We start from the raw sequence: 26,677 nt of genomic DNA, 5'->3' as shown, positions 1-26,677 counted from the left end.
TGTAAGCTACCAATATTTTTTCTCTTATACTACAGCCTTGTAATCTTAAGGGCCATCAACCCTGTATATTAATTTGTAGTTTAGCTACATTTTCAACACAGAGAACCAATATAACATTGTAATATTGACAAAATGCTTATTTGCATAGTTAAGTGTCCGTGACATAGTCCAGACGTGTAATAAAAAAATTAAATCGGTCAGTTCCCCCAAACATTTTTTTTTTTTTTTTGACTTCCAGTCTATTGCATCCTTTGACTTTATTTCATAGCCCGCTGCAACCTGCAAATGACTGGACTGTTTCTTTAGCTTCTGATGAGACCCTTGGACCAGATTCTCCTTGGCTCCACAGTGTGGTCCAGATTGGTGAGATATGGAACTATTCAGGCGCCATGTTAACCTTCGTTGTTTTTTCTTTTCAATCTTTGATTTCCCTTTTGTGGCCATTACCAGGCCTTTGGGTTTTGGAGACCTAGTTGCCTCTGTACAAACGTAGTCCATATTAACCATGTCATCAGGATCTGTCAACAAGTTTGTGTTTTCAGGAACTGCCACCCACTTGGCTAAAACATCTTCTGTGTTGTCCTGGGTGTGTCCACTAGTTTGATAATCTTCTGGACAACGTAAATGAAATTGAGGATCTGGATTTTTGAATTCCAGATCAGGGAGTATATTCTCAGGAGGGTGCCTATCTGTTTCTGGAATAACAGCAGCACAATCAAAGTCAATTCTTTCTCCTTCCTCTTTGTCATCAGTGAGGGCATTGAGTTTACTTTCCCTGGTCTCCTTTTGTGACCGTGTCTCTTTTAGTCTTGGAATCTCTTTCTCCAACTTCATCTTTATAGCAAATCGTAATATTGCAACAGCATTGAAGATACACGTATAGGAACGTACAGCTTGCTTGGTTAGGAGGTAGGATTGATAGCCCGACTGAACCACTTTAGCCGCTTCTCCCATGTCCGTCATCTGTTTCAGAGCGAGGTTTAACTCTGTTTCATTTTCTCTATTCTTGACCTGCAGCTGCAGGTGCTCCTTCCGGGTCTTGTCCAGCTCAAGCTGCAGCCGGGCCCCCTCATTTGCCGTGTGGTCCAGCTGCTTGTAGATATCGGCCATCTCGCTTTTATAGCGCAGTGTCAGGCAAACCACCTGACGGACGGACACCTCCTCTCTCTTGGCGCACTGTATCTCGCGCTCAGCCATCTGCTTCTGCAGCTCTTCAACCTGATCGTGCCAGACCTCCCTCAGGGTCTTCACCTCTTTCTGATGCTTGCTCTGGGTTTGCATCAGCGCCTCCATTTTTTGGAGCTCTGCAGTTTGTGTCGCCTGGATCGCCGCTGATTCTGTATTCTGCAGTGCTTCCTGCATTTCTAACTTTTCCTGAATCAATTGCTTCTCCACTTTTTCTGCTTGGTGAAGCTTCTCATCACTTTCACTGATCTGGTCAGTCAAGTCTGAATTTTTCTGTGTCAGACTTACATTCTCTCTTTTTACAGTCTCTAAATTACTCAGGGTATTCTCATAGGTTTTCTTCAATGTACACAGCTCTGTGCTGCGAGCGTAGACCTCATGGCGTGAGAGTTCCAGCTCTGCTTTAAGCGCGCTAGCCTCTTGCCGAGAAACCCCCAACTCTGTGATGAAGTTTTGCACATCTTTCTGGGACATCTCATAGCATAGTTTCCAGTCAGTTCTTGTTTTCTTTGATTCGCTTGGCTCTCTGCCTATGGTGGTAGCAGTAGCCTTTGTCATCTCTAGGCGTGTCGTCATTCCTGGGACGATTGCGCCAGGCCCTATGGGCTGTTGCTCATCTCGGCGCCTTTCTGACGCATGTCCTGACAGCGCAGGTTCAAGTGGCTCGGTCACTTCCCCTGTGACTTGAGGAACAGTTTTCTTTCTTTTTGCTTTATTAGCTCCAGAGATATCAGTGGTCCTGGGCACACACTCACTGTTATCAGCTTCCACATCTTGCTTGCACTCACAGGGCGTTGCTTGCTTTTGCAGCTGTTTGTCTTTGAAAATTTTGGGGCACACATCTTCCATGTGACCTACTTCACGACAGGCCCAGCATACTAAATTCATCTGTAGGTACAGCTCTCCTCCAGGGTCGTGATCATAGTATGGCCTGAAGGGACACTGTTTTGTATGGTTACGTACATTACACAACAAACATTTCACGTCGGCCATTTTAGAAACCCGGCAGGGACAATTGCTAGCTGCAATTTCACTCACTTCAGCAACTTACATACAGCACTTGCTAGCTGCAAATTCACTCACTTCAGCAAAAGGCATTAGCTTTACAAACAGCACTTGCTAGATGCAAAAATTTTTTTTTTTTTTTCTTCAGCAAAACATTTTGGTTTTCTGTTTGGGTTCAGGGTGCTATTGCATCCACACTTCGCACATTCTCTGTGTACGCTAGAAGCACAACTGATATACACAGTGGAACAGACTTCACTCATAGCATCTGTATTTTACTTCAGCTGGGCGGCCATTTTAAACCCCCGCATTTATTTGCAAACCCACAGACTTTAGTGTCTGCCCGCATTCTCCACCATATGTGACAAACGCCCCTCTTTTGTAGTGCTGACGTCTGTCTGGGTTCTTCCCGACACAGTCTTCTAGGGTTATTTAATACAAAAACAGGATCATGCAAAGTATTAAGCTGCTTAACTCAGGCTTCTGCCTGCTTTATTTTCATCCAAGTAAGGTACTGCAGCTTTAACATGTGTAGGTTAGAGGTACTCAGATACTTTCATTCAGCAGTTCACTCATTTCATTGTTACAGTATTTCCCACACTGTTATTTCAAGTAAAAAGAAACCAAACTATATAAACAAAATCCTATCCCTTTCAGGGATCTAACTACACATCAAAATCAGTCTCTCTAACAGCTGCTGGCCAACTAAACTGGTTCCCCAGCTTAAAACAATGCTCTCTCATTTAGGGTCACAAGATACAGCACAGTCTTTTAGCAACAGCAGTAACCATTTGTTTGTCTTATCTGTTTGGGGTGTCCAGGCAAATCCTCTGGTACTGTGATACGTGGAGAGGCCGTCAACCTCGATACTGGATGCAGGAGAGTAGCGACACCCCCAGCCCCCAGGCTCCAAGGAGAGAGCGTGAAATGCAAAACCTCTCTGCTCTAAATACCTGTGCATGTGATTAGAAGAGCAGGTGAGGGAGAACTAGAGCCATTGTAATCTGTGCTCTGGATTTTCCATCCAGCTGCCTGAGTTAATGGGAAGCTGTGGAACGGATCATTTTTAGCTATTCCTGCACTTTCTGCTCTAAAATGGGGCAGAAAGCTGCCTAACATCTTTGGACTATGTCACAATATATATACACACATATACACACACACAATGTGAAATAAAATTAAATTACCAATGTTAAAAAACATAGTAGTGATGCAGTGTCAGTTAGTCAAAAAACACTCAAATGTGTAGTGTACCATGTACTATGACTACTGACACCCTCACTCGTGTCTCAGTGTGGCTGGTGTCCGAATGTGTGATCTGTATAAATATATTTATCTAAGCTAGGTCAATAACATGTGCCAAGGTTGCTGTTGGACTGCAAATGGTGATTGCAGTGATTTAACCCTGTATCCACACTAGTCATAACACATACCACATAATTTCATTTCTAATGTATGTAGTGGACTAAGAATACCCTAGAGTCAGTTAGAATAATCACCGCACCTGTAGCCAAACAGTACATATCTAACTGCACAGCATATTCTCAGCATTGCATACATAGCATAAATATAAACATTGCTTCACACAAATGATCATATCAAAAGCTAGTCCAATAGCAGTATACCCTTCATTAGGATTAATTTAAATGCTAGATGCAACAATATCAGTTAGTTAGTAAGCAGTGCTGCGCAGAGATATACAATTGTGGTCGGTATAATGGTATTTACACTAAGAAAATAACTGCAGACGGACACTTACTTTGCAGCTACAAACACCCTCTCCCTCCTCAACTCAATGGCTCTGTGCACGGAGGGCGGGGGAGGAGTCACTGCCTGGCTGCTGCTTCCTCACCAATCCCCTGCCCTGTCTGAGAGCTGTTCCTGCCTCCTGACCAATCCATGTCCTGTCTCAGAGCTGTTCTGAAAAAAGGAAAAGCTAATTGGCTAGAAATAAACCCTTTGCAAGCTGCCCAAAATTCCGGGCATTACTGAATGAATAATGCCCGGAATTTTAACCAACCAGAGAGCTGGGATTTCAATAACGCCTGGAATTTTACAGCTTTAGCCTATAATTTGGGTTATTTCATAATTAGGATAGCCTTGTGTCTATCCCTATTATGTTTTAACTCCATTACAGTATAAGCCACTACCTCCACAGTGAAGATGTATTTTCTCACATTTTCCCTTAGTCTCCAATTTCAAAGTATTATCTCTTGTGGTTATCACCAAACCATCCATTCTCATGTCTTTGATCAACTTTATGCATAGTTCGCACTATATGTTGCAGATCAGTACTAGGTGACCTGTAAATATGAGCAAAACATTTGGGCAGAAATAAGACAATTTGCAAATTTAAAATGTCATGCTTTGTTGCAGATTGTGGTACCTGCTAGTCCAGAGGCCAACTCCAGTCCTTAAAACCTGACCTGTTTGGGGCCCTTAAGTATATCCCTGCCTCAGCACAGGTGGCTCAGTCAGAATGATTGAGCCACCTGTGCTGATGCAGGGATATCCCTAATACTTGGCCTGTTGGTGGCTCTTGGGGACTGGAGCTGGCCACCCCTGTTGTAGTCAAACAACAGAAGAGCTTTTCATATCAAGGAGGATATAGTGTGCAAAGCTTTCAAAACTTCACATATACTGTACAGTTGCAAAACTTGAAGGAGAGACCTTTGGGTTTTTAAAACTGTTCACTGTAATCACACTTACGAAGAATTCTTGTTGGACACTAACAGTTATCACAACCTGCAACAATTCAACACTTCTCCAGAATCAAATATGGCTACTGGAACGTTGAACTATTATATAGTAACGAAAATAGTAATCTACAGCGAAAAGAAAATCTTTCTGTAGAATTGAATGTTGCGCCCAAATTTGAGAATAATTTTTTTGCCAACATTTGAAAAATGTTATGGTTTTTAGAACATTTACTACAAGCATGTCAAACTCAAATGCTAACAAGGGCCAAATAAACAAGGTTTAAGTCTAGGTGGGCCGCAAAAAAAAAAAAACTTACATTTTCATAGAAACGTAGGTTTATTTCGAAAAGTAGTGTGTGTGTGTGTGTGTGTGTGTGTGTGTGTGTGTGTGTGTGTGTGTGTGTGTGTGTGTGTGTGTGTGTGTGTGTGTGTGTGTGTGTGTGTGTGTGTGTGTGTGTGTGTGTGTGTGTGTGTGTGTGTGTGTGTGTGTACGAAAATAAAAACTAAAAAAGCCAGATGTGAATGACTTCTGAACCCATTAACCAGTGTCAGGATGCCCCTCTTGATTTCCAAAGCAGCAATCCCGCCTGGAATCTTACCTGATCCGCAGTCCCTCAAGGTACTATACTGCAGGGGAGGTGTTTCCTACCTGTCTTCCGATGTCCCCCGCGTGAAACTTGAGTCAGATCCGGAAGAAAGCAGAATAGGTTATTTCGGTGTAGGTATAGGGCAGTTAAGATAAAAACGAGAGACAGAGAGGCAGAGAGAGAGGCGCAGAGAGAGAGGCGCAGAGAGAGAGAGGCAGTGAGAGGCGCAGAGAGAGGCAGAGAGAGAGAGAGGCAGAGAGAGGCGCAGAGAGAAAGGCACAGGGACACAGGGATACAGGCACAGGGGCAGAGACACAGGGACACAGGCACAGGGGACAGGGACACGGGGGCACAGGGACACAGGCACAGGGGGACAGGGGCAGGGACACAGGGGCAGAGGCACACAGGGACAGAGGCAAAGGGGCACAGGGACAGAGGCACGGACACAGGGGCAGGGACACAGGCACAGGGACACAGGGGACAGGGACACGGAGGCAGGGGGACAGGGGCACAGGGGCAGGGACACAGGCACAGGGGCACAGGGACAGAGACACAGGGGCAGGGGCACAGGGACACAGGGGCACAGGGGACAGGGACACAGGGGGCAGGGACACGGGCACAGGGGCAGGGACACAGGCACAGGGGACAGGGACACAGGCACAGGGGCACGGGGACAGACACAGGGACAGAGGGACAGGGATGGGGACACAGGGACGGGGGCACAGGGACACAGGGACAGAGGGAGACAGGGACAAAGGGGCACAGGGACAGGGACAGAGGGACACGGACACAGGGACAGGGACACACAGGGACATGGACACAGGCACAGGGACACGGACACAGAGGGACAGAGGGACAAAGGCAGAGGGACAGAGGGACAGGGACACAGGGGCACAGGGACAGCAGCACAGGAACAAGGGCACAGGGGCACAGGGATACAGGCACTCTCTCTCTCTACCTCTCCCTGACACTCTCTCTCTCTCTCTCAGACACACACACACACACTCAGGCACACACACACAGACACACACACACACACACACAGACACACACTCAGACACACACTCAGACACACACACACACACACACACACACACAAACAAACACACACACACACACACACACAGATCTCCTTCTGCACGTGCAGCTCACACAGAGATTTGACAGGGGGGAGGGGGGCTGCTGTGAAGACATACCCCTGTCCGTGGGATCTCCACTGAACTGTTGAACTCTCTGCACCTCATGGAGGGGGGCGGCCATGATCTCTCTGGTTTACCAGGCTTCAAGGAGAATGCAGTCTCTCCGCCGGGGTTTTGACTCCGCCCCCGTGTCCTCCCACACACGGCATGAGTGCAGATTGACTGCACCCGGCCACCGTACGCCTCCAGCCCCTGCAGGACAGATTTTACTTCCGCCCGTGCTACTCGCTTCCCCAACACCCGCGCTCGCTTCTCCCGCGGCCAAAACTTTTTACCGCCGCCCACGCGCTCGCCGACACACACGACCGCCGCCGCGCTGGTTGTGAGCGGGCCGCAAAAATATCCATTGGGGGCCGCATGCGGCCCGCGGGCCGCATGTTTGACATGCCTGATTTACTACATTTCACAATACTCCTGCAGGGAAAGTTTATGTTGAAAAACAAAACATGCGAAAGAAACTTTGGTAACTGTACAAATGTCAAAAATAACTTGTTTGTACTTTGAGCCATTGTGCGAATGTCTAAATACCTAGGACTTTGCACATTGTATGTATAGGTAGTGTTGTATTCTTTGCATGAGGGCACAACTAAACTGCTTTTTAGTATTAGGCAGTATAATTTCTCTTAAAGTGTACTGTACCTATTTGTTGCGGCATAATATTGAAAGTTACTTACTGATGTGTCAGATCACATTAATAAACTTGGGTTCAAAATGTACAGGATTAGGCGATTTTAAAAAGAGTTTTAAGTCTTGTCAGGAAATGTACAAAGTAAAGTTCAAATTGGATTCTTGTTATGACGATCCAGATATGACCATGAGATTGTTTTGGTTGCAGTATTGGAAGGAGGAGGGATACTGCAAATGTTGATACAAATTGGAGGAAATGTTCAACACTGAGGTGGACTGTTACTCTTTAAAATATCTACAAGAACTTAAAAAAAAAAAAAAATGTTATTTACTAAATTAGTATTTTAAATGATGCACCAAAATTCAAATCTAGGCCTGTCCATACTTACCTAGCACTCAAATGCAGGGGCAAGCCGCCTACCTTTAAGGAAGGCTACTTTAAAGTAGCATACAGTGTGGAGTTTAACAGGGAGTTCACATGCACATCATCTGGCCCTTGCTTCTGCAGTTGAAATACGCTGGAAAGGAGATTTTCAATCACAGACTTAAGAAGGCGCAGCTCTCCACTCTAGAGCACCTCCACTCATATATTGCACTTCTCACTATTTCCACTTTATCCTTTTCCTAACTTAATTTTCACTGCCCCATCCTCACTCACCTCAATACTAAACTATCACTACTAGCACTGCCATGCCTCCTCTACTACCGGTATTTATACTTGCTCTAACCTCACTTCTTTTCAAAACTACACTATTCTTTCTACCAGCTTTATTATGGGGCTTATTCTAGTAGCTTCGATGCTATCACTGCCAAATTGAACGGTTTGGCATGACCCTACCTCACGGCTGACATTTGTGTTATCACGGTTTTGAGAAAGAGTTATCGCAAGTCAGAAACCGTGAGTTAGGAAAATACCAGTACCACTCGGGATAGCAGTGTCCTTATCTCTGTCTTTTTCTAAGTTCTGTCCATGCGATCTGCCTGCAGTCTGTATGAGATTCACAGAGAGAAGCTGCATCTCCCTGTACAGCTCTTACAGGCGATCGCACTGTCTTAATTTGATTTTAATAACACAGTATTGAAGCAGGGAGTCTCCGGAGCTGAACCACATTTATTCCAGCCTCGGGGACCCCCTGCTTCCTGAGTTACAGGCAGGGCCGCCAACAGAAATCATGGGGCCCAGGACAAATGAAAGGAGCAGGGCCCCCACCCCCATAGCGCAACCACCCCCCCCCCGAACCCATAGCGCACCTTCCACGAAAAAATATTTTTTAGCGCGCAACTTTTACTTAACTGTTTTCTTATTGTGATACAGTAAAAACCATTACAATGCAACCTGTTTATTTTTATATTTTCAACAAAAGATAGGTGACTGCCTGCCTGGGTGGCTGGGTGGGTAAGTGGCTGGGTGAGTGAGTGGCTGGGTGGGTAAGTGGCTGGGTGAGTGAGTGTCTGGGTGAGTGAGTGGAAGAGAAGGAGGGTAAGTTAGAGACAAGAATATTTTTTTTTAAAAATGGAAGCTGATGTGATGCCTCACATTGTATATCTCCCAATTCGATTGGTTGGAGTACCGTGTAATGGCATCCATTTTTTTCTGGTTATGTCATCTTAAAGGGAGGGAAGCCAATCAGGAGGGATATGCTTCCCTCCCTTTAAGATGACGTTACATCCTTTAAAAAAAACGACCCTGTCACATGGTACACCAACCAATTGGATTGGGGGTGTACCATTTGACACTCAAATGAGACGTTACAGGCCTTATATAAGGCCTGTCCTGTCTCATTTGACCCCAAGAAGACAACGGGACAACATCCGCCCCCATTGAATTACAGTATACAGCAGAGAAGAAAGAAGAAAATAACTTACCGGAGATGTCTCTATCAACATAGGACCATCAGTTTTTGAGGAGCATTGCGTCGTGGGTCAAGAGACAGTAAAAGGTAAGAAACAGATGGATTTTATTTTATTTCATTGTGTATTTTTTTTTTAGGTCGTCCATTGACTGCCAATGTGCCTATCTATGCCCCTTTCTGGGTATAAATAAGCACAGTGACAAACAATGCATTTTTTGCCAAATGTTTTTTTTTTTATTGAAATGTAATGTATTTTATTTGGGGCTTGGTTTTTTTGGGGCATGGTGTACCACTGTGCCAATCAATTGGTTTATTGGCATTTTTTTTGTATTGACATATTGTCGCTTGCCAATTCATTGCCATTGTGGCAATCCATACAGTTTACCACTGTGACAATCAATGGGTAGAGGGGGTGGGGGTAGTTTCCCCAGGGAGGGTGGTTAGGCCTACCGAGTGGGTAGCAGGAGGTGGGGGTAAACCCCTTAATTACCTCAGTGGTTAATAACCGCTAAGGAGATTAAGGAGTTTTTGGCCAGTAGGTTTTTTTATTTTACTGTCGGTGCCCACTGAAGACAAGGGGGACGAGGATGGCCTTCATCCTGGCATGGGTAAGTGCAATTTTTTTTTTTTTCAACTTTATTTTTATTAGTTTTTTGTGCATACACATCATAGCGTACAGAATATTGTCAAGTGTTTCAGGTATACACCAAACTTACGGAAACAAATTACGAAGAACAGACGGACATTGGGGGGACCACAGGACAGGACAAAGACCGACTGACAACATCTAGGGACAGGGCAAAAAGGGGAAGGATGGCGGGGAGGGGGGGGGGGTAAGGATGGGGGGGGCGGCCTGGGAGAATCGCTGTTCCCTCGTTTCTCAGGAGTCCTGCACCACAACTGCCGTTGCTCTGCTCCAGTCCACCTCACAAAGGAGCCTAAACCCGGTTCACCTCGTTTTTCCGATGATCAATAAATCGGTCCACCGCTATACCTCGGGGGGAGCCCTACTGTCAGATCGTCCCATCAAGCTCCCAGCCCGACATCCAAGGAGAGCCCACCTATCTCTATCAAAGCCATATTGTGGCCTCATTCATCCCCTGAATATCAGTCTGAGCAAGCCATAATGACCACACTTTTTCAAATTTGTCGGCTGAGTCGTTAACTAAACTCGTTAACTTCTCCATTCTGCAAATGAACCAAATTCTGTTTCTGATTTTATCAATAGACGGAATCGCATTCTGATTCCACAGTGCTGCGGTCTCGCACCTCATAGCGGTAGCAAAATGTGCTATCAGCTTGTTACCCGATCTAGATACCTCATTTGTAGGTTTACCTAATAAAAATAGCCACGGGTCCAGCTGGATGTTGAGCCCTAAAAAGATCCTCTGCAGCCAATCTCGGATCTGGGTCCAGACCGGCACTAATCTCGGGCAAGACCACAGCATGTGCACCAGATCCCCCTGTTCCCCGCACTGCCTGGGGCAGAGCGGGGAAGCACCCCGGACGAATTTAGCTAATCTGATTGGGGTGAGATACCACCTTAATAATACCTTATATGAGTTCTCCTTCAATGTCGTGCATATGGAGCTTGAGGCCGCGGCTTTAAACACCGCGGCCCAGTCCTCGTCCTCTAGTTGAGCCTGGAGATCCTCTTCCCATTGTGCCATGAAACGGGGTTTGACTGTCCTGTCTGAGTCAGTATTCACCACCTCTCTGTACAAGGCAGAGATCAGTCCCCGCGTGTCGGCTCCGCGCACGCAGAGCTGTTCGAATTTAGTCAGCGGTGGTCTCACCGGGTGTGCGTTATAGAATGCCCGAACCTGGAGGTACCTCATGAAATCAGTGTTAGGTATGTCCGTTTCTGACTGTAATAGTTCAAAAGATTTGATCTTGCCCTTAACCTCCAGGTCCTTCAATCGACTAATCCCTAATTGCCGCCAGCGCGGGAAGCATTTTTCTGCCAGCCCAGGAGCAAAGTCCGGGTTGCCATATAAAGGAGCCATCAGTGTGTGTTTGGAGGTCAAAGAGCAGCTACTTTTAGAAGCCTCCCAGACCGAGAGTGAGTTGCGCACAGAGGACAGAGAAATGAGCACATCCTTCACCCGTGTCCTCGGGTACCAGATCAGGTCCCTGAGCTCCAGTGGGGCGCACACCTCCCTCTCCAGTGCCACCCACCTCCTGAGCCCCGGGTCCCCATGCCACTGCGTGATTTGGCACAATTGTGCCGCTTTATAGTAGGATATGACGCTCGGAACTGCCAGGCCGCCAGCTTCCTTAGCTTTCTGCATAATTTTTACTTTAATCCGTGGTTTTTTATCTTTCCAAATAAATTGAGAAATAGCTTTTTGGAGCCCTGCAATGTCTGCTCTAACCACGGCAACTGGGAGAGTTTGGAACAGATATAGAATTCGGGGAAGGATGTTCATCTTGACACTATAGATCCTCCCCAACCAAGAAATACCATATGCCTTCCACTCCTGTAGCTCTTTTTTGAGAGTCCTCAACAGTTTGGGATAATTTGCCGAATATAAGGAGTTCGTCTTTTTGGTGATCTGCACTCCTAGGTATTTCATGGAGGAGGGGCGCCATCTAAACTCAAAGTTGAGTTCTATCAGCTTCTCCATTTCTCTTGGCATGTAAAGGCTTAGGGCCTCTGATTTAGATTGATTTATTTTGAAACCAGAGATCTGGGCAAAACGCTCTAGAAGCTCGAACAGATTGGGCAACGAGATGAGCGGCTTGGCAAGGGTTAGAATGATATCATCCGCGTACAGAGCCACTTTGTGCTCCTGCGAATGGATCTGTACCCCAGAGATATCAGCGTTGTTCCGAATTTGTGCTGCGAGTGGTTCGATGCATAAGGCGAATAGCAGGGGCGAAAGCGGACATCCCTGTCTCGTACCACTTTGAATTGGGAATAGTTCCGAGGGGAATCCCTGGTGAACCACCCTGGCTGAAGGTGCCGTGTATAATGCCTTAACAGCCTGTTGGAATATGCCTCCAAACCCAAATGCGCCAAGCGTGGACTCCAGGTATGGCCAATCAATCCTGTCAAAGGCCTTTTCCGCATCTAAGCTTAGGGCTATACCCCGAATCTCGTTGGCTCCCATAAAGTCTATTATATCCACTATTCTCCTAGTATTGTCGGCCGCTTGTCTACCTCTAATGAAGCCAACTTGATCCGGGTGGATGAGCCCTGGCAGGATTATATTTAACCTATTGGCCAGTAATTTAGAGTAGATTTTTACATCTGTGTTAATTAATGATATTGGCCGGTAACTTTGGCAGCTAGTGGGATCTTTGTCCTCTTTATGGATTACTGAAATCGACGCCTGGAGCATCTGTCCCGGGAAGGGCTCCCCTGCTAATACTCCATTAAACAGCTGGAGCATGTGCGGAGCCAGAACCCCGATAAATTTTTTATAGTACAAGTTGGAGAACCCATCCGGGCCTGGGGCTTTTGATGCTTTTAAGGTTTTTACTACCGCCTCTAATTCTTCCCTTGTGAAGTCTTTTTGAAGAGCCTCTCGCTCCCTCCTGTTCACTTGTGGCAAGTCTGCATCCGCTAGGAATTTCTGTAGATTACTACTTGTCCTAGCATTGTGTACAACCTTCTCTCCGTTATATAGCTGTGCGTAGAATTTCGCAAACTCCCCTACTATGACTTTAGGGTTTGAGGAACTCTGGCCTCCAGCTGTCTTAATTGATTGAATATTAAAATTTGGTTTCCGATTACGGAGTCTGGTGGCTAGCATAGTGTCCGGTTTATTAGCTTTCTCATAGAACTTCCTCTGTGTCCAACTCATGTCTTTCTCCGCTCGGGAAGTAAGGAGGAGGTTTAGCTGAATTCTAACATCCTTCAACTCCTTCAGAGCGTCATCTCTACCTGTCCGGTTATGTAGAATAGAGAGCTCATGTAACCTGTGATATAGCTGGGATAATTTGGCTTCCTTTTTCTTTTTCCTATTTGCAGCTATCCCGATTAGTACCCCCCGAATCGTGGCCTTATGAGCCTCCCATAATAGTGATTGGGACTCCACACTGCCACTATTTATCCGGAAATAATCTGATATTTCAGACTTCACTTTTTTTTGTATCTCCGGAATTTTAATTATTGATTCATTTAGCTTCCAGTTTGCTCCTGGTCTGGCACTACCAAATTGACTGCATCTCAGCTCTACTGATGCATGGTCCGACCAAGTGATATCATGTATGCTTGTATCGGAAATTTGTGGGACCATTCTGCTCGACACAAAGAAGTGGTCAATCCTACTGTAGCTGTCATGTGGGTGGGAGTAAAAAGAATAACTGCGGTCTCCCTGGTGCTGCTCTCTCCAGATGTCCACCAGGCTAATCTGTTTGAGGCCTCTCAGTAGTGGAATATTCCCCTCTCTCTTATTTGTTTTCTGGGACGTGGTTCTATCTACACTCGCGTTCATGACTGTGTTAAAGTCGCCACCCAGAACTATTTGGCCCTCGGCCCATAGCTGAAGCTTCTGAAAAAATGCGTTGTAAAAGTCTGATTGACCTTCATTTGGCGCATATATACAGGCTAACGTCATTCTGACCTGCTTAAGGATCCCTATCAGAACTAGGTATCTCCCCTTCGGGTCCCTTTTAACCTTTTCAACCTGGAAGGGGGTGTTATTTTGAAACAGTATAGCTACACCTTTCTTTTTCTCCTCCCCTGATGCTAGGAAAAACTTTCGGAAGTTAGAATCGAGGAATTTCGGGTTATTGCGCGAGCTGAAGTGAGTCTCCTGGAGGAAGACCACGTCAGCCCGTCTCCTCTTGAACTCAGTAAAAGCGACTCTTCGCTTGTGGGGACTGTTGAGCCCTTTGGCATTTTGCGAGATAAAAATTACCTCCATTTTATACAGTAGTGTCTGTGTGGTCCTAATATGTAAGCCGGTGTGATCTTACCCCGGGCCCTGGGCATGTTCTGTGCGTGGAATTCGTAGTGCAGACTCCCAGATCGCCTATTCAACCAACCGCCTTTCGGAACCATATCCAAGATCTCTCGGCAGACTTGCGTGTTGTAGAGCTGACATCTGTAGGACTCGCCCTGCCTTCCGCCTTTTGGAGCTGGGGTGTGGAAGGGGTGAAACATGAGGGAAGGACACATAAACAAAACACATACATAAACAGAAAGAACCATTGTGGTCCCTTTGGACCTCTGGTTCATTGCCCGGTGGATATCTTCTGCCTCTGGACCCCCCTCCCTCCTGGTCCAGATCCATGGCCCACCGTCTCGGCCATGCCCATCCGGGTCTTTGCCAGGGAAACAGTTCAAGCCCACCTCCCTGGTAACGGCGCCCATGCCTGCAGGTAGAGTGGCCTTCCGCCCCCCTCCCGCCGACACTTCATGATAACCCAAACCTACTTACTATCTTGTAATCTATCCCCAACTTTGTCCCTAACTAGCCCTGATTGCCCTCCCTCCACCCCCCTAACGCCCCCTGTTAAACGAAAACTGAATACCCCGAACATTCTTTGCCCCCCCCTCTCGCCTTATTTAGCCCGCTAATCCCCTTAGCCTGGGTCCCCTCCCTTTTGTATGGGCTCTAATACACCGTTCCTGTGTTTATCCCCCTGCCGGCTGGCTATGTCGCGCCCTCCTCCCTTTATCTAGACTCTCCTTGTGCCCATATCTACCACACTGCTGTTCGTGGGCCACCTTCTCTGTCCCTCCCTGGCTGCTGTTACTCCCCATGCCACTCCCCGGGTGACACCTGGCACTATAGATGCCTCTCCCCGGCGGCGGAATTCGCGCACCCCCGCCAGGGAGGTCCTTTGCTGTTCCGGGTCCCCAAGACATCCGGGCATTCCCCCCTGCGTCTTCCGCTTCCGGTCCGTCTGACCGAACTCCCGCTCTCGCGAGATCCGGCTCAGTGATGTCGTCAGACTGGGCGAAGCGGACGCATTCAGAGGCAGCTCCTCGCGGGAAGAAGGTGTGTCCGGAGGCAGCTCCATGGGCGGGTCCCCCTCACGGAGCAGTCGATCCCGCCAAGATCTTGGCCGCCATTGGTGTCTCCGCGCCTCGACTCCTTCGCCTACTTCAGGTAAGCCTGTGGTGGCCATTTTGGCGGCAATAAATGTGGCAAGGAAGTCTTTGGGCGATTTTCGTCTTTCTGAGCTTTCTTGTGCTACACCCTTGGTATTGGTACTGAGGGGCTGTTCATGTCAGAGGGTTAAAACTGGGGAGAACGAGCAGCTCCTGTGGCAACTTCGAACTTTAAGAGCTGCAATCAACTTTGGAACTGTTGGGCAGTTATGGACTTTTGTCCCCTCCTGCTACCTTCTCTTGCCGTTTTTCTTTCGGGGAGGAGGATCCCGGACGCCGCGGTGGTATATCCACTGTGAGCTCCTCCTGCATCCCCCGGGGGCCGGAGGCTGGGGTCCCTCTGACTCCCAGCTTCTTCAGGAAGCTCATCCCCTCCGACGGGTGTTTAAGCACATGCGGTCGGCCATTTTTTATCGCTACTAGGGCAAACGGGAATGCCCACCGGTAGCGAATCTCCCGATCCCTCAGCTCCTTAGTTATATGCCCCACCGCTCTCCTTCTGGCCAGTGTGATGGGGGATATATCCTGGTATACTGTCAATGTTATCCCTTCAAATGTAATGTGAGGGGTGGCCCGTGCGATCCTGCTCACCTCCTCCTTCACTGAGAAATAGTGGAGTCTCAGGATGACATCCCTAGGGGGGTTTGACGGCAATGGTCGCGATCTCAGTGCCCTGTGGCACCTATCCATCCGCAGGTCTGATTCTGCCTTGCCCGGGAGAATAGATGCCATCCACCTCGTCAGTAGCGCCTCTGGGTCTAGAATTTCCTCTGGGATGCCCCGAACCCTCAGGTTATTTCTCCTGTCTCTATTTTCGGCATCCTCTTGGCGGGACTCCATCTCAGAGATCCGATCCTCCAGGGCCTGTACCCGTGTGTGTGTTTCTTGATGCCTCTTGGAGCTTTCCTCCATTTGCTCCTCCAGTACATTTGTTCGCGTGCCGATTTGTAGCATGTCTTTCCGTAGCCCCTCCATTTCGCCCCTGAAAAATGCTTTCAAGTCAACGAGTAATCGGGAAATCTCTTTTTTTATTATACGGGACTGTCCTGCTGCTGCCGCCGCGGCCCCCTCCGTATCATGTGCCGAGTCTGAATCCGACATTGCTGACATCTCTGCAGCTCCGGATTTGCCCTGGCCGGTGAAATAGGCCCGCACATCAGACTTTCTCCGTGCCTTTTGTCTGGTCGCTGCCATCCCTCCTCTAGTTAAAGAATGTTATCTGGGGTATATAAGGTGATGCTGGAGATAGTTTTTAAATATCTCGGTTTGGTTTTTTATTGATTATTTGCTAATCTCTGCCGGCGGTTGGAGGAGCTGTGCGGTTACACTTCCATCTCCAACCTGCCGCGCATGCGCCTCTGGGTAAGTGCAATTTTAATGTACTATATGCTAGCTGGGTAATGTTTTGGTTATGCTTTTTTTTTTTTAATGGGCAAATGTGCTATTGTCCAGATATAGATAATAGGGATTTTGCCCATTAATGTATTGTATGTGTTAGGGTGGGGGAGGTTGTTCAGTGTATTGTATTCGTGTTTGTATTGTAATGTTTATTGGGGGTAGAGTGGGTGGATGAAGGGGTTGTTTCGGGGTGGGTGGTTAGGCCTCTCGGGTGGGTAGTAGGAGGGGTTAACCCTTTCATTACCATAGCGGTTATTACCGCTAGGGTAATTAAGGGGTTAATCCCTCCTGCAATCTTCCCGGTAGGCCTAACCCCACCCTGGGGCAACTACCCCCTTCACCCAGCCCTTACACCCCCAATAAATCAGGTACCCTGGCTTAACCCCTTAATTGCCTTAGCAGCTAGCCGCTAAGGTAATTTAGCTGCTTTTACTTTATTTTGATAACACAGTATTGAAGCAGGGAAATTTAAACATGGCGGGGATACCGGCACCCCATAACAGAGTAACTTGGGAAGCAAAGGGTCCCCGAACCCAGCTCCGGAAACCACCTGCTACACTACTGTGTTATTAAATAAAATAAAAGCCGTGCAATCGCATGTTTGAGGCACGCAGAGAGTGACTGATTCAGTCTCACTCTTAGTGCGCGTCTCTTACAGACAGATGCAGCCCGGTAGGACTGACACAGCACGAGTCCCATTCTAACACGGGGGCCCCACGCAGTGTTAATCCGATGGGCCATTACAGCCTACTATGCACTGTGCTGCGGAGAGTTTCCGATGTGCTCTACAATTTTCCGCGGACCCTGGGCCATAAGGAATGATTCCAACTGTTGATAGTGCTATACAAATAAAGATATGCATACACAAATAAGTTATTGGGAGTAAAAACAAGTGACTAAAATCCTTGACCAGAAGAGTGCACAGACAGGTCTCCTGTGAATCCCTATAACTGATTTGTGTATCTGGTTTGTAGCCACTACGAGCTTCATATAGCAAGATCAGTAACTATGCAAAGAACCAGCGTGCTACGGGTTAACATTTGCTTGTTCTCTGTGGAACGTCAACCCCACCCACTGGAATGTTAACGAGCCATGGGGACACAAAGAGCTTTTGTTCACAGCTGCATTGCATCTCAGCCACCCAACCCACTGTGCATCTGCGTTGCCCCAAAGGTGCACAGCCTGATGGGGCTCCCCAAGAGTGGCACCCCTCTGCAAAGGACCAGCGTGCTAAGGGTTAACATTTGCTTGTTCTCTGTGGAACGTCAACCCCACCCACTGGAACGTTAACGAGCCATGAGGATACAAAGAGCTTTTGTTCACAGCTGCATTGCATCTCAGCCACCCATCCCACTGCGCATCTGCGTTGCCCCAAAGGCGCACAGCCTTTGGCGCAGCCAAAGGGTGTGAGTTGTTTGCTGCCGTTCGCTGGTGTCTGGTGATGTAAAAGTGATGTTAACGCTGCTCTATTTCAATCTAAAACTCACAAGCCTTTTATCCCCTGTACCCATTTTTCCAACTATATCTGTCCGTGATTTGACTGTATGACCCCTGTTCTTTAATGTAACCATGTATTTTTTTTATAACTCTGTGCCCAGGACATACTTGGAAACGAGCGGTAACTCTCAATGTATTACTTCCTGGTTAAACATTTTTATAAATAAATAAAAATATCCTCACAATGATGAAACCCAAAGGTCAAAAGAGGCTATCCGTGAGTAGGTTTGCTGGCCATGCACTTCTTTAACTCAGGCTGTGCTGTAACTGCTGTGTAAAGCAAATGGCATAAACTTAAAGGAATCCATGATAAAGTAAAGCAGAAGCAAAAACTGATTCACTGAGTGCTCACTTGCTTGTCATTACCCAGAATCCCTGTCTGCAGTTGAAGCAGTGCATGCTGTGCTTTTTTTATGGGAGACAAAAGTTGACCCCTAGGATGGGAGGATCAACTTTTTTCTCCTACTCTTTTTTCCCCCATATGCACCTACCCATTACAGGCATACCCCACATTAACGTACGCAATGGGACCGGAGCATGTATGTAAAGCGAAAATGTACTTAAAAGTGAAGCACTGCCTTTTTTCCACTTATCGATGCATGTTCTGTACTGCAATCGTCATATACGTGCATAACTGATGTAAATAATGCATTTGTAATAGTCTCCCTGCTTGCGCACAGCTTCAGTACAGGTAGGAAGCTGGTATTGCAGTTCAGGACGTCCGACAGGCGCATGCGTGAGCTGCCGTTTGCCTATTGGGCGATATGTCCTTACTCGCGAGTGTACTGAAAGTGAGTGTCCTTAAACCGGGGTATGTCTGTATACTCTTTAGATTGAGATTTAGGTTGAGCGGTGGGTCACTTGTAGTGCGTGATTATGGGGTAAGGCAGATCTGGGGGTCATCAGTCATGTGAATGTGTTCATAAATGTTCCTTATCATTGCTGTATATTTTTTATTTCACATCAACCAATATTCTCTTTCTTGTTCTCCTTTCTAAATAATTTATTTCCACAGGTGATCAGTGATTATAATAGTGCTATATGTTTGAGAGAATGAAAACATAATTGTGTTAATGTCTTAAATGTGTTAATAATCTTAAATGTGACCAACAACAAAAAATACATGACATGATTTCTCCTAATGAAGAGTGCAGACAGATTTAGCATCTAAAATAGAGAGCAGTTTTTACTTAATGAACAATGACACCTTTTCTGCAGTATGTGGAATGTGAGCATCTGATCGCCTACGAGAAATAATAAACCTTTGGTTGAACCCCATTTGCGGAACACATTCTCTACAAGATGTTACAAATGTCAAGTAAAAATTCAAGATACCCTTAATATAAGTATTTATTTTTGAATTGTTTCACCTTTACAGCACATTTCATGTTCTCCACAATAATATTATACAGAGATGTATTCTGTTTTGACATTTTATTCATTTGACCAGTCCATTTGGTCATATGCATTGGAGTTACCCAGTTGATGTATTCCCCTTCCCAAACTCTTTGTTCCTGGAGACAAGGAAAGCATACACAATGCATTTTTCCACAGAACAGACAATTAGGAAAATGTTACAATTCCATTAATGTTTCCACAACACAATCAATTCTCTTCCTGGGAAAGGAACTTGACGAGCTGTTGAAAAGAGGCAGATACAGAACGAGTAGATTTGTCCAATATCAGAATGACTGCCCTCCATAAATGGAGGTGTTGCAATGTGGTCTGGTGTTTAGAACACAGTACTCAGAGCCTAGAGCAGGGGTGGCCAACTCCAGTCCTCAAGGGCCATCAACAAGTCAGGTTTTTAGGATATCCCTGCTTTGCCACAGGTGGCTCAATCTGTGAGGAGTGTGATACTGTGCTGAAGTAGTGATATCCTGAAAACCTGACCTGTTGGTGGCCCTTGAGGACTGGAGTTGGCCCCCTGACCTAGAGACTTCAATGTCGGTTACTTTTGACACATGATATTCATGCAACCTCACACTAACTTCAACACACCTCTGTTAATGGGCAACGCTACCAATATTGTTCTTTTCTCCTCCCTCCTCCTGGGAAGCAGCCATGCAAATCAGGTGAGAACATATTGAATAACAAACTTTCTACTACACGTGTTCAATGTACCAACATTGTAAAGCAGATTGCTAAAATAGGCGCTGCATAGAAATAATTAACCAGGTTGCTGCTGGAAGAACCCGCAACACAGGGGAAGTTAGGGAGCACTGGTATATGTTTATATCTTTCACTAGTACTGAAGAAGTTACCCCTCCAAATTACAGTATAGTGTATACAGACTAATACCATAACTATATAATTGTCTGTTAAGATTTAGTAGCCAGCGATTTTGCTGGTACTTTATAGTCTGGCTTGATCCAAGTTGAAGGAAATCCCGTGCTTTGAGCATACCACTTCTCATTCAGAGCCCCGTACCTCATTACCTCAAACATCATAACATCAATGAATACAGACACAGCCAGCAAGAACATTGCATTTACACATACATTGACGCAACAAATGACACAGCATGGCTGATTCATGTGACAAAGTGGCACATAACAGAGCAAGAGTAAAATAGAAGAGCATCGTTTTACCTGGCATAACAAACCTTTTGGTATCAATGTTTCATCCCTTCTCCGGGTTACATTGTTAAGTGCACAAACATTTGTATAGCAGCATTTAATATGAAGCCCCTCAAGCTGGAAAAAAAACAAAACAAAAAAAAACAGCCAAGACTTCACATTCCACTTGCACTTGATACTTTTCTACCACTTGGGAATCAAGTTTTGAGGACTAGGTGCTCATATGGCCACAAGGAAAAAGTGGGAAATACAGACAGAAAAAAAAAAAAGATATTTACAAATACAAAGGAAAAGATTTAAGGGAGGGGGGCGGGGGGGGGAGTTGTATTAATTTGCATGTCTCAATTTAGGGGTTGAGGACACTAGCAAACTCCCACGCGTAATCTTCACAGTTCTGTAGCACTCTGTTACCCTAGTATTTACATGTAAACCCTGCATGTGATCTAGATTATCTCCCCTGAAATACACATCATTGCTTTTGAAGCAATTAGTGCCATAGCTTGGAAACAACCCAGAACATTTAAACCAAATCTTTCAGAATATTCCCAACGTATTTCCAGGAAAACACACACGCGCACACACACACACACACACACACACACACACACAAAAAGAAAAAAAAAGGCAGCAGGAAATATTTCCCAGTCATGACAGACAAGACGACAAAAGAAATTGACAGAATGCCGTCACTGGGAATGGGACACTGAATTTTAAAAAGTTCCCAGCAAATCTTTCGGCAGTAAATGAAAACTCAGCTTTAATTCTATCTACCTTTCTTTTCCAGTCTCTCCCTGGGCCACTCGGCACCAAACAGTGTGACTTAATAAAAACTTCCGTTTCACCACACTTATCGAAAACCCAGAGTAAAGGAGTTTCACCACCAGCGACAACATGGTAGAAGAACGTCAAGGGCAAAATGTTTTCATTGGTTAGAGATGCTAAAAAAGCTAGATGTTTACTCTATCACGAATCCTATTCTTGTGGAAAGAAAACCTGCCTGAGTGCAGCCATGTAATGCTAAAGAATCGGGCCTGTGTGCTGCCGATTACTGAATTGAGAGTTCACAGGCATGCAGCTGCAAATCAGTAGGCACGCCATCCACTCCAAACTCATCTACGCTGCAAGGAACAAAAGCAGCAGCTCGAAGCCAGATTTCTAGACCGTGCTCAGCTTGAAGCTGCAGTCAGGGGTTTCTTCAGTTGCTGGGACATAAGCTCCCTGGCACGTGCAACTTGGATGTGATCGTAACATGCGCTGCACACCAGCACTGGATCATACAGCTGCTGGTCAGGAATAGGAAGCTTCAAGTGGCAGCAGTCAGCACAGAAAACGTTCCCACAGTTTCTAAGGAAAGAAGAACAAGCAATAAGACCATAAGAAAAACGCTTCCACACAACAGTAAAAATATAGTAAATATAAATCATCTCAAATCTTCAGAACAAAAGTATCCAGCAGCTTTAGTTCTTATTACATTCAAACGTTTTATTGCATTGTTCTACTTTGTTTATAGAACAAAACACATGAATGGCAGCTACATAGTAGAAGCACTTGGTATCATGCGTGCATTATCCACAGTATTGTTTAATATGGTTCTATTGTTCAGTACTTAACAACATTTCAGCAAGTAAAAAAAATATCAAGGTAAACTTTTGAGTGCAACGGCCAAATAAATATATGAAATTTAAGATGCTTCACTAAAATACAACATGCATCTCTAGGTCATTACATTCCTGGCAAAAGCTCAAGCTGAAGGGTAAACTCTCCCCATGGACTGCTAAGACACCAATGTTTATAAAGTATGAACAGAAGTAGAACAGTGCTCCCCTGTTGCTGCCAACAGTTCAAAAATAACTCCTCGCTCTGACAGGTATACATTTTGGTAAAAGGCATGAGTGCACTCAACATATGCACTTTTCAGAAGACTGCAAACTCTTACAGCAAATATTTTAATAGACCATATACTATGTCGAGATACGAACAAGGCGCATAAAACATGGGGCCCCAAAACTTTCCCAATAGATGCAACAGTAGCAGCATTTAAATCTCAACAAATAAATCTGGCTACGAATGTATCAAACATTTGTAGAAGAGGCGTTACAATATAGTTGCAGATTTCCAGAAGGAGTTGCCAATTCAACTAAATGCAAAAATCAAATCATAGAATGATTAGTAGTAGAAATTGCTGTTCTACTTGCAATAACGTTAACACACAAAATGGCTCATTGCAAACAGCAAAAAATAAATACTTTACCTGCAGTGATGCCTGCGTTTCGCCAACCAGAATTCACAGTCACAGTTAAAGCAATGTGAGGCCATGTGGTCAGGAACCCATCTTGTAACCTTTAGAGGAAACACGTTCTTATCAGATTATGTTGCATTTGTCCATGATGTGTTGTTATAGTAGAAGTGTTTGATTGTGTTTTGATGGCAATTATGAACGATCAGACTTGTCTTGCTACATAAATCTAGAGAATGGTTGGTGTGGCAGCAGAAATGGTCTTAAAACAAGGCAAGTTATACAAATTGTCGTTTTGAAGAATGAAAACAAATGGAAATAAAACACAGGATGTCTATTCTCCTGGCTGCAAAACAGGCTACGCTTATCAATGCAAAGGAATCCCATTAAAAGAAATAAGAAATGTAGCTTTACTAAAATCAGGTGCAATTATTTTGCGCCAGTTTTGTCCAATTTTTGCAGCAGAAGAAAAAGGATGTGCTCATCTCATCCCAATATCAGACTTGAAAAATAAATCAACCAAATATTTTCCTTGAGTTTTTGTGAAGTAGAAAAACAAAATCATATGAAGTACAGAATTAGTGGACAATAAAGGGCAACATAAATATTAAAATAAAAACAATGGGCATCCGAAATATCTGTATTTGTTTGTTTGTATGTTTTTCTTGTATATGCAGTATTTAAGCCAACCATCTATACTACACTATATAGAGAATTAGAATACAATGTAGAAGTACGCCAGACATAAAATAGAATACAATAAGATTAAGGAAAATGTGACCTGAAGAATTTACATTACCTTCCTAAAAAAAATAAAAATAATAATCTTGCTAATTGGTCAGTCAGCAATCCAATAAGAAGATATTGAATGTTTGTTAGATTAACGTTTAAAAGAGCAATCCACCTAGGACCAAAGTGTATTGTATATTGTATTATTGACATGTTGAGCGGGTAAATCTGGGCGATTAATGCATATTTGTTATCAAAAACGGACACCTATAAAATTCTCCTCTCTCCCCTTCATTCAACTTCGACTCTGATAAGGACAGAGGAAGCACTTAACACTACCAACACATTGAGGCCCCCAAAGAAAAATAACTCATGCCTAATTTCCAAAGAAACAAAATCAGCCAAATATTTGCTTTACGCGTGGTTACATGGTTTAAGGAAGACAAATAAATGGTTAAGTCCTGTATAAAATGCTGTTTCAACCTGATTGCCTTTTAAAAAAAATGTCCCTTCTAGAGATCTATAATACGCAGTCACCGTAAGGTTATCAAGAGCGCCTCCGCTTTATGTTTAAAGAGACAGAACAGCAAAAAAATCGAGATATATTACAAGCCTAGGGGACATTTTAAGACTGTTATTGCGAAAACAAATGTCTCTTCTGTTTTTTTCCCCTTGATCTCCACAAACAGGCCTGATTTTCATATTTCCCGTGTAGAAAAATAACAAGAAGGAAAAAGCATCAGGTAGTGTGATATGGTAGATTTCTATGCCATAGTTACCTCCGTTTCCTTCTTATCCACTGGCTCCCAACTGGCTTCAGAGAGGCGGTCTTCACTTTTATCAGAGTAGAGGTCATCCATATCACTGCCATCAGATTCTTTTACACATGTCTGGCAAGTAAATAGTAATATATGGAATAAGCTATTATTGCTAAGGTTCAAAAGTTCTAACTATAATATCCTAATAAAGGCAATTTGCTCTTATTCTCACAGGTAACTTTACAGCAATATTTCTACTACCTTACTTCTAAAAAAAGAAAATCATAGCACCCATTCCATTTCCTATTGCCAATTATATAATAAACATTTAATCAAATCACACAGGCCTAAATCCTTATTACATCTACTGTACGACACTGCCGCCATTTTAAAAGTTGTTAGAATGCTACAAATTTGCAAGATCTCTACAGTGCCGCAGAACGTGAATCAGGAAACATTTACATAAATACAAAAAAATGCGCCATGTGACTACATCTTTACGCGTACCACAGTACACTTTCACCATCATAAAACTTCGCAGGGATGAAAAATATGGAAAATAATAAGTAACATTATTCCTGACTGATTTAAATACTTACAAAGTCGTCTTCGTAGTCTGCCTCTGGTTCAGAGGGTGGAGCACAATACTGACGAATCTCTAGTTGCAGCTGCAGCTCCCACACCTGCCTGCGCAGCAGATCGACCTCTTGTTTGTAACTGGCTTCCATCTGCCGCAGACGCTGTTGCACCACATCATTGGGAATAGGCAAACCGTCATCATCCTGGTACATGGGAGCAGCAGGAGAGGGACAAGCAAAAGGAAGGAACCTTCCACTGTGAAGCTGCTTTGTATGACAAGCTGTCAAGCATCTACAGCTTCTCACTGAGGGCCCAGAACAGTGCAGAGAGGCTGGAAAATTGCAGGAGAGCTTTGTAGCCTCTCTGTAAAAACATGAACCTGCTGTATGTCTTCCATGCCTACTGTGAAGGCTCCTCGTAGAGCAGTCATATGAAAGAGGACGACGAAATCCAATCTCTCCGATGGGAACAGACTTCATCATTCCCTGCAAACTGTCCCAATTGGATGCCAGAAAAGAAAAATCACTTTTTTGGCTCGGAAAGCCAGGTTTTTTGTCAGTTCTAGGAACCTCTATTGGCAGCTTAACAGCTTTGCTGATGTCCATGCATGGTGTTTTACGGACAGACACTTCAACCTCCAAGTTTGGGTTTGGAAGGTGCATCAAGGCTGAACTTTTGTTCCCATCGGTCTCAGTGATTGCTGCTACATTACTTTGCACTTGAACATCAATACCATTTCCCAGCACGGAGTCAAAATTACTAGACTTCCAATCTACATGTTCTGCTTTGGTAAGTGATAAAGTATTATTATGTGAATTTACTTCATCATCATTTTCTGAAATGTCTTCCTCCTTTCCTTTTTCAATGGTATCACCTTTATGCCTGTCTTCCTCCTTTCCTTTTTCAATGGTATCACCTTTATGCCTGTCATAATGTTCCTCCTCCTCCTTCTCACACTGTATGGCTGGTGCCTGCTGCAGTAGGTCCTGACTTTCTGCCTCAGTGCCCTCTTCACTGCAGTTTCGTGGTTCCAGACTGCCTTGGTGGTTATTTAGGTTTGGGTCACTAGAAGTGCGTGTCAGTAGTCCACCACTGTCACACGCAGTCACGAGATTGTCCATTGAACGTGTTTTAGGCAACCTAAAGGAGAATGGAAAATAAAAGATAAACAGTTTGTGTAGATGTTTGATCCTGTTAGCTTATGTTTAAGTAATAGTATTGCTTGCATAGGCTTTAATGATACATTGGCCTTTAATCTTCTGATTGTCACCAATGCCTCAATTCAGATATGGCTTATTAACTTTCAGGTGGCATGCAGTTAGCCAAACATAGACGGTTAAAAACAGACATAGCAATATCGTACAGCCCATAAATGGGAGCCACTAGATGTACCTGTCCAAAGACCTGGCATTAAAATCTGGTCCTTGAGAAGCTGGAGTAAGATAAAGTTCCATGCCATCATCAATTGGAGTACAAGGTGAGGAGGTAGGTAGATACACTGCTGTCCAGAGCTGAAGTGCCCGAACGTGACACACTGGATGCAAAACCTGAAAACACACAACAACAAAAAACGTTTCTGGTCAAATGTTCTGCTGAATATACATAATCGGAGGCTCAGAAAGAAACAAGTTGCTTTATACATGTATTAATTCACTGCCATGAAGATGCAGAGGCTTACA

The 26,677-nt window shown here is 44.9% G+C and overlaps 1 protein-coding gene across 3 annotated transcripts in view; it reads right to left on the bottom strand.

Moving 5' to 3' along the window:
* Window positions 1-19,449: 19,449 nt before the first annotated feature.
* Window positions 19,450-26,677, bottom strand: part of MTMR4 (myotubularin related protein 4) — a 63,482-nt gene continuing 56,254 nt past the window's right edge. For 2 of the 3 annotated variants that reach the window (XM_075594531.1, XM_075594529.1), the window contains 5 exons: window positions 26,391-26,545; window positions 25,019-26,138; window positions 24,441-24,551; window positions 22,948-23,036; window positions 19,450-22,040 (listed from right to left, as the gene is read on the bottom strand). In XM_075594531.1, the coding sequence (XP_075450646.1) occupies window positions 21,863-22,040; window positions 22,948-23,036; window positions 24,441-24,551; window positions 25,019-26,138; window positions 26,391-26,545 (1,653 nt within the window). In that variant the 3' untranslated portion in view covers window positions 19,450-21,862. The remainder of the gene's footprint in view (window positions 22,041-22,947; window positions 23,037-24,440; window positions 24,552-25,018; window positions 26,139-26,390; window positions 26,546-26,677) is intronic. The other variant, XM_075594530.1, reaches the window with a different exon arrangement.

Source organism: Ascaphus truei, chromosome 3, assembly GCF_040206685.1.
Source record: "Ascaphus truei isolate aAscTru1 chromosome 3, aAscTru1.hap1, whole genome shotgun sequence".
Lineage (NCBI taxonomy): Eukaryota > Metazoa > Chordata > Amphibia > Anura > Ascaphidae > Ascaphus > Ascaphus truei.
Note: the sequence above shows the minus strand (reverse complement) of the source record. Positions and strands in the feature narration are given on the sequence as shown.